At 41.6% G+C, this 8,093-nt stretch overlaps 1 protein-coding gene across 1 annotated transcript; it reads left to right on the top strand.

Annotated features, from left to right (window-relative positions):
* Positions 1-1,188: 1,188 nt before the first annotated feature.
* On the top strand, positions 1,189-6,999 carry tmed3 (transmembrane p24 trafficking protein 3). The gene is given in 3 exon segments (NM_001124409.1): positions 1,189-1,440; positions 1,803-2,048; positions 6,163-6,999. Coding segments are annotated over 3 exon segments (624 nt in total). The 5' UTR covers positions 1,189-1,296; the 3' UTR covers positions 6,397-6,999.
* Positions 7,000-8,093: the final 1,094 nt, after the last annotated feature.

Raw genomic sequence — 8,093 nt, 5'->3', positions numbered from 1 at the left:
AACAACACATTTCAAAGACAAAACCGTTACCTTTTAAAGGTTAAACTCTGCTTGCAATGGAAAAGGAAGTTCCTTCAAACTGTGAAATTTGGAAGAATGGAGGAGCTAGTAAAATGTGCATATTAAAGAACGCCTTAAGTTAGCGTGTGTAGGTGTATATTTAGCAGCTGTAGGCGTTAACTTGACCTGTGCAGGACCGCTTGCAGCCGTTTATTTAGCACATGTTGAACCGCCTGCAAGTACATTTGCATGTGCTTATTTGACGCATTTAGGCGTTAATTTAGCGCGTGAAGACGTTAATTTAGCACCTACACCTGTTTACTTTACACACGTAGCATTAAAAAGATTGTGTTTTGAACACGTGCTTGAAGACCTGAACGGGGTTCCATACAAAACAAAAGTTAAGTAATTAAGCACGAGGGGTAATGAGTAGGATTCTGTTTTCACATCTACAAGTGAATGCTTATATGCCTTCCCAATGAAGACTAGCTATAAAATTCAAGCCTATGGAAAATAGATTTTGTTTCTTTCTGGACGATTCACCATGCTGCCTGTTACATTGCGATTTGAAAAGTGTGCTCCTCCCTCACCGTTTTTGCCCGTTCACGTCACGGGCCATAAACCGGTGCCCCGCGGCTCAGCGTAATCAACTCCACCCAGTGATACAACGTAATCATCATGTTTAAAAATGTTGCACTACTATAACTAAAATCCGTAGAACGGAAAACAAGTGATTTCAAGCTCAACAGTTTCCAAATCTCTGAACATGGTTCAAATTGTATAAAATAAAATACAATATTTTGTAAAAAATAATCGTGATCCGGAAGTGTTTTGTTTTGATGCCACGTCGGTTATGGTGGGAGTATAGAGAATGATAGAGGCCTCTAGTAGCCAAAAAAATATTTTGACATAGACAGCGTCATTGATGGCTTCCACCATTTTAACGTAGTCAACTGGGTGGGGCTTCCAACTTTATTGTCTGATCCCTCCTAATGACCCTATCATATCCAAAAGCGTCATTGGGAGAGATCGGCCAATCGCGAAGAAAAAAAATACTATTTCAAATTGAGATCTTATCAATGGTGCTTTCTGTGCGCTCAGACGCCAAAATAGGAACAATATATGCTTTCTCTATCGTTCTCTATGGGTGGGAGCTTTCCAAACTTTTTTTTTTTTAATTTTTTTTTTATATCTCCCTGTCATCACATGAACATTGAAGAAGTGACTGGTTGCGACTTCAACTGTTTGTTGTAGCTTTCATTTGTAACCACATTTTCATAGCATTTGTCCTACAGAATGCGTTCCCTTGGACTGTGTAGTTTGATGTTGCATGTGATCGTTGTTTGTTCCACGGAGTTGACGTTTGAGTTACCTGATAACGACAAGCAATGTTTCTATGAAGAGCTCCAGAATGGAGTGAAGTTTGACCTAGACTTTCAAGTAAGTGATTCAATACGTGTAGTTATGATGCCATTTCCCCATATGGTTGAGTTAGTTAGTGCATTGAACTGCTTTATCTGATCCCATGCTCTAATTGTCCCTTCACACTCACTGGAAGAATGCACAAAAAGATTTTGCAGTTTTGAAACCTCAGTAAAAGTGCAGTTACTGTGGTTATACAGCTCTCTAACTGCAGTTACACTGCAAAATTACTACTGTAATTAAAACGTATTTTGGAAGCAGTATTTGCAGCATACTGCAGTTGTACTGCACTCTGACTGCAGTCTTTTTTCGTAAGGGCTGAATTACTCTAAATGTGTTTCCTTACCATCATCCTAATCTTTCCATGTTGTATATACCAGGTGATTGCAGGAGGGAACTATGATGTGGACTGCTTTGTAACAGATCCAGTGAACAACGTCCTGTATCAGGAGAGGAAGAAGCAGTATGATAGCTTCTCTCACACCACCACTATGAAAGGAACCTACAAGGTCTGCTTCAGCAACGAGTTCTCTACCTTCTCCCACAAGACCGTCTACCTGGACTTCAGGTCTGGAGAGGAGAGACCCCTACTGCCTGACATGAACAGAGACACAGCCCTAACACAGGTAAAACAATGTTAACTATATTCAACTTTCATTATATTACATATGCATTTGACTGACACAGGTAAGATCAAATCCAAATCAAATCAAATGTATTTATATAGCCCTTCGTACATCAGCTGATATCTCAAAGCGCTGTACAGAAACCCATCCTAAAACCCCAAACAGCAAGCAATGCAGGTGTAGAAGCACGGTGGCTAGGAAAAACTCCCTACAAAGGCCAAAACCTAGAGAGGAACAAGGCTATGTGGGGTGGCCAGTCCTCTTCTGGCTGTGCCGGGTGGAGATTATAACAGAACATGGCCAAGATGTTCAAATGTTCATAAATGACCAGCATGGTCCAATAATAATAAGGCAGAACAGTTGAAACTGGAGCAGCAGCACGGCCAGGTGGACTGGGGACAGCAAGGAGTCATCATGTCAGGTAGTCCTGAGGCATGGTCCTAGGGCTCAGATCCTCCGAGAGAATTAGTGAGAGCACACTTAAATTCACACAGGACACCGAATAGGACAGGAGAAGTACTCCAGATATAACAAACTGACCCTAGCCCCCCGACACAAACTACTGCAGCATAAATACTGGAGGGGTCAGGAGACACTGTGGCCCCATCCAAGGACACCCTCGGACAGGGCCAAACAGGAAGGATATAACCCCACCCACTTTGCCAAAGCACAGCCCCCACACCACTAGAGGGATATCTTCAATCACCAACTTACCATCCTGAGACAAGGCTGAGTATAGCCCACAAAGATCTCCGCCACGGCACAACCCTAACCCATGTAAGATCATAATATAATACTATATACAGTGTATTCTGAAAATATTCAGACCCCTTGACTTTTTCCACATTTTGTTACAGCCTTATTCTAAAACTGACTCACCCCCCTCCCAATCTACACACAATACCCCATCATGATGAACCAAAAGCTGTTTTTTAGAATTTTTTGAAAATTTATTCTAAATGTTAAAAAACTGATATCACTTGTGACCCGATTCAGGAAACTAGGCGTATGTCGCAAGTCACGACTTCACAGGAGGCTGTTAGAATGTAAAAAATGATTTATAAAAATGTGTTTTTTTGGCAGAAATGCCTTCTCAAACATGTGAACTTTCATGTGCCTTAATATCAAAGTTGTATGCCATCTGTAAATACAAATACAATTGTTAAATTACGAGCCTAGTTGGTTTAGCCACAGAAAAAGAGCGCAACCTTCCCGCTAGCCTTGATTGGCTGAGATAATGAGTGGGCTGGACATGCCGAGAGATGTTTGGATTGGTCTGCCATATAGCATGCGTTTGTCTATTGGAGCTGGTCAGTATGTCTAGGTAATCATGTCAAACGCTGCTTTTTTGGGGGGTTAGCTACCTTCAGATTCATGCAGGGTAGTAACGTCATGACGTGAGTTTACAAGTTTATCGACTTTCAAAGCAGAATTACTTTCCCATTGTTTCCTCAAATGCAGTGTATGATATACCATTTTGTAGCTCTGAGGCTCTACTTTTATCCAATGTAAAAAAACAAAAATTCAAATGTTGCTACATAAGACCGAATCCAGGTGGTGAGTCACATTTACCTAAGTATTCAGACCCTTTACTCAATACTTTGTCGAAGCACCTTTGGCAGCGATTACAGCCTCAAGTCTTCTTGGGTATGCTACAAGCTTGGCACACCTGTATTTTGGGAGTTTCTCACATTCTTCTCTGAAGATCCTCTCAAGCGCTTGTCAGGTTGGATGGGGAGCGTTGCTGCACAGCTATTTTCAGGTCTCACCAGAGATGTTTGATTGGGTTCAAGTCCGGGTTCTGGCTGGGCCACTCAAGGACATTCAGGGACTTGTCCCAAAGCCACTCCTGTGTTGTCTTTGCTGTGTGCTTAGGGTTGTTGTCCTGTTGGAAGTTGAACCTTTGCCCCATCTTGAGGACCTGGGTGCTCTGGAGCAGGTTTTCATCAAGGATCCCTCTGTACTTTGCTCCGTTCATCTTTCCCTCGATCCTGACTAGTTTTCCCAGTCCCTGCCGCTGAAAAACATCCCCATAGCATGATGCTACCACCACCATGTGTCACCGTAGGAATGGTTCCAGGACGTGACGCTTGGCATTCAGGCCAAAGACTTCAATCTTGGTTTCATCATACCAGAGAATTTAGTTTCTCATGGTAAGAGTCCTTTAGGTGCCTTTCAGCAAACTCCAAGCGGGCTGTCATGTGTTTTTTACTGAGGAGTGGCTTCCGTCTGGCCACTACCATAAAGGCCTGATTGGTGGTGTGCTGCAGAGATGATTGTCTTTCTGGAAGGTTCTCTAATCTCCACAGAGGAACTCTGGCGCTCTGTCAGAGTGACCATTGGGTTCTTGGTCACCACCCTGACCAAGGCCCTTCTCCCCCAATTTGCTCAGTTTGGCCGGGCGGCCAGCTCTAGGAACTTCTTCCATTAAAGAATGATGGAGGCCACCGTTTGCTTGGGGAACCTTCAATGCTGCAGACATTTTTTTGTACCCTTCCATGCACCATCAACTGTGGGACCTTATACAGACAGGTGTTTGCCTTTCCAAATCATGTCCAATCAATTGTATTTACCTCAGGTGGACCAATCAAGTTGTAGAAACATCTCAAGGATGATCAATGGAAACAGGATGCACCAGCTCAATTTTGAGTCTCATAGCAAAGGGTCCAAATACTTATGTAAATAAGATATTTCTGTTTGATTTTAATACATTTGAAAAAAATTCTAACCTGTTATTGCTTTGTCATTTTAGCGATTTTAGAATAAAGTAACATCGCAAAATGTGGGGAAGGGGTCTGAATACTTTCCGAATGCACTGTGTATATAAAAATACAATATAAACGCAACAAGTAAAGTGTTGGTCCCATGTTTCATGAGCTGAAATATAAATCCCAGAAATGTTCCGTACGCACAAAAAGCTTACATCCCTGTTAGTGAGCATTTCTCCTTTGCCAAGATAATCCATCCACCTGACAGGTGTGGCATTCAAGAAGCTGACTAAACGGCATTATCATTACACAGGTGCACCTTCTGCTAGGGACAATAAAAGGCCACTTTTAAAATGTGCAGTTTAGTCACACAACACCATGCCACAGATGTTTTGAGGGAGCGTGCAATTGGCATGCTGACTGCAGGAATGTCCACCAGAGCTGTTGCCAGAGAATTGAATGTTCATTTCGCTACCATAAGCCGCCTCCAACATCGTCCAACCGGCCTCAACCACAGACCACATGTAACCATGCCAGCCCAGGACCCCCACATCCGGCTTCTTCACCTGCAGGATCATCTGGGGGGGGGTTCCTGAGGAGTATTTCTGTCTGTAATAAAACCCTTTTGTGGGGAAGAACTCATTTGGATTGACAGGGCCTTGCTCCCCAGTTGGTGGGCCTGGCTGCCAAGTGTGTGGGCCTATGCCCAATCATGTGAAATCCATAGATTAAGGCCTAATGAATTTCAATTGACAGATTTAATTTTTATGAACTGTAACGCAGTACAAGTTTTGAAATGATTGGTTTTATATTTTTGTTCAGCATGTGAATCTAATAATCTAGATATCTATGCCATTTTATATAACTAATAAAGGTAAGATCACTGACACCAGTACAGTAGATCACAGAAGACCTAGCTGGAAAGGTACTTAGAGGTTCGCTGCTCTTAACGACGTGGGTCTATTGACACACACTAGCGCTGCATTCAATTGGAATGGGTTGAACCAAAACGGTCCACAGGATGATAAAAGCCACCCACAAGTTATTATTTTTTTTTCCCACATATTGTGCAGGACTTTTATTTTGACGAGGTAAGCAGGGAGGAAGTGGGTCAGTATGTTGAAAAATAATTGTATTTAACTTCTGGCTTCCCAGCTAATTGTTTTTGTCCAATCCAATTGAAAGCAGCGCTAGTGTATGTCACTAGATCCGTGTTGCTAAGCGCAGCTAACCTCTAGGTACCTTTGCAGCTAGGTCCATCCAGAAAGCATCCCTTACTCCTAGAGCTATATATGACTAACTCCACCCCCTAGGCACTTGACATATGTAGATGTGAACGCAATGTTGTTTAAATTGCAGATTGCCCCTCTAAGGATGTATTAATATTAATCTCGTCTCTTCTCCAGATGGAGTCGGCCTGTCTGTCCATCCATGAGATCCTGAAGGTAGTGTCTGACTCTCAGACCTGGTATCGGTTAAGGGAGGCTCATGACCGCATCAGAGCAGAGGACCTCCATGAGCGTGTGTCCTATTGGTCGATAGGAGAAACTATAATCCTTTTCACTGTCAGCATTGGACAGGTTCTCATTCTCAGGAGCTTCTTCAGCGACAAGAAGGGCAGTGTTGCAGCCAACACATAGGTCCCACCATATTATTATATATATGATACATTCTATAATACTGGGTTAGTGTTTCAGCCAACACAAGATATTGTATTATAGGTCATCTGCAACTAGACTGTAACCTACCTTCATACCCCACAACAAACTGTAGTCCTATACAGTTATATTAAGACTCTAGCTTGTGGATTCTAGCCTCTGAAAATGAAATACTGTGGTTGCAACAGCTGTTTAGTGATTTCAATCAAACGGTTAGCAACCTAACACATCTGTGGTACACCAAGCCTTTATTTGTTTTTGTCTCAGTGTACATCATTAATTTGTGCTATGACATTAATTTATTGTGTGTAAAACATTTTGTTTGTCTGTCTCGCCCTCTCTCTTGTACACAGTCACACACACCATAACCCCACAATTTGATTTCCATTTGAAATTCTATTTTCCCTTTCCTTAACCCCAACCCCTAAGCTTAAAATAGCCTTTGTCCTTGTGGGGATGTGGTAAATGTTCCCACATGGGAGAATTTTCCTTGTTTTACTATCCTTGTGAGGACTTTTGGCAATTCCTGGGCCACTTGAAGATAGGGGTGTGTCTTGACTATCATTAAAGTCAATAATGTTATATTATCAATTCTCTGTGTAATTATTATGTGATTAAACTTTAACTAGAAAGTCGGGGCACCACGGGAAAATGTTGTTTAAAGAGTTACTATTTCCCGGATTTAACTCTTCAGATATTTTAATATCTTATCGATTAATAAAGTGACAAATGTATTAATACCTCATCAGTCATATTCTGAATGTTTCAAAATCCTTGGATATCTGCTTGAACCATAGCATAAATTATGAATCCGCTATATACATATTGGCTTATTTATTTAGTAATTAAATAATTACATAAACACAATGGTTATTGGTTACTAATGCAATGAAAAGTCCCTAGTGGACTTAGCCCAATATGACGGCTTGGTAGACAATGGAAAGGGGTGGGGACAGATAAAGAGCGGGAAAGACAGAATGGACCCACTACACACAGTTTAACTATGCTCATGTAAATGCTAATACTTTGCACATGAACAGTCGCTCATTCGGAAGGAATTACAATTTATATATTTACGCCTGTATATCTCTGAAATCGTCAGTCCGTCTGCTGGAGAGTCAGTTGACAGAAAGTCTCTTGTTTTGTCCACCAGAGATCAGTCTTTTGTAGTTGTAGGTCTGTTATAATGGGTTCGTCAGGTATACCAATGGTCGTTCGATAGAGAAATGTTCTCCAGAATGCATCTTTCAGAGTACCACCCGGTGGTTCTCGGTCACGTTTACCAGACTAAAGTATTTAAACAGCTGCAGATTGAATGTTCCTGTGTAGTAGTATTCGGTTTTGTAGATTTCTTAGAGCTCTCTGGTCTATAGAGTAGTAACCATTTCAACATGTAGTTACAGTACAGCTCTCTGGTCTAGAGTAGTAACCATTTCAACATGTAGTTACAGTACAGCTCTCTGGTCTATAGAGTAGTAACCATTTCAACATGTAGTAACAGTACAGCTCTCTGGTCTATAGAGTAGTAACCATTTCAACATGTAGCTACAGAATAACGTTGTGTCGTGGAAATTTCCTCTATTTACCAAATCATGGGAGCAAACCACAACACAAGTCAGAGTTAGTTATCAAAGTCCATCTTTAATTATATGAGCTCTATCACAACCCTGTGACTCAGA

Source organism: Oncorhynchus mykiss, chromosome 26 (genome assembly GCF_057628025.1).
Source record: "Oncorhynchus mykiss isolate SJ-2025 chromosome 26, ASM5762802v1, whole genome shotgun sequence".
NCBI lineage: Eukaryota > Metazoa > Chordata > Actinopteri > Salmoniformes > Salmonidae > Oncorhynchus > Oncorhynchus mykiss.
Note: the sequence above shows the minus strand (reverse complement) of the source record. Positions and strands in the feature narration are given on the sequence as shown.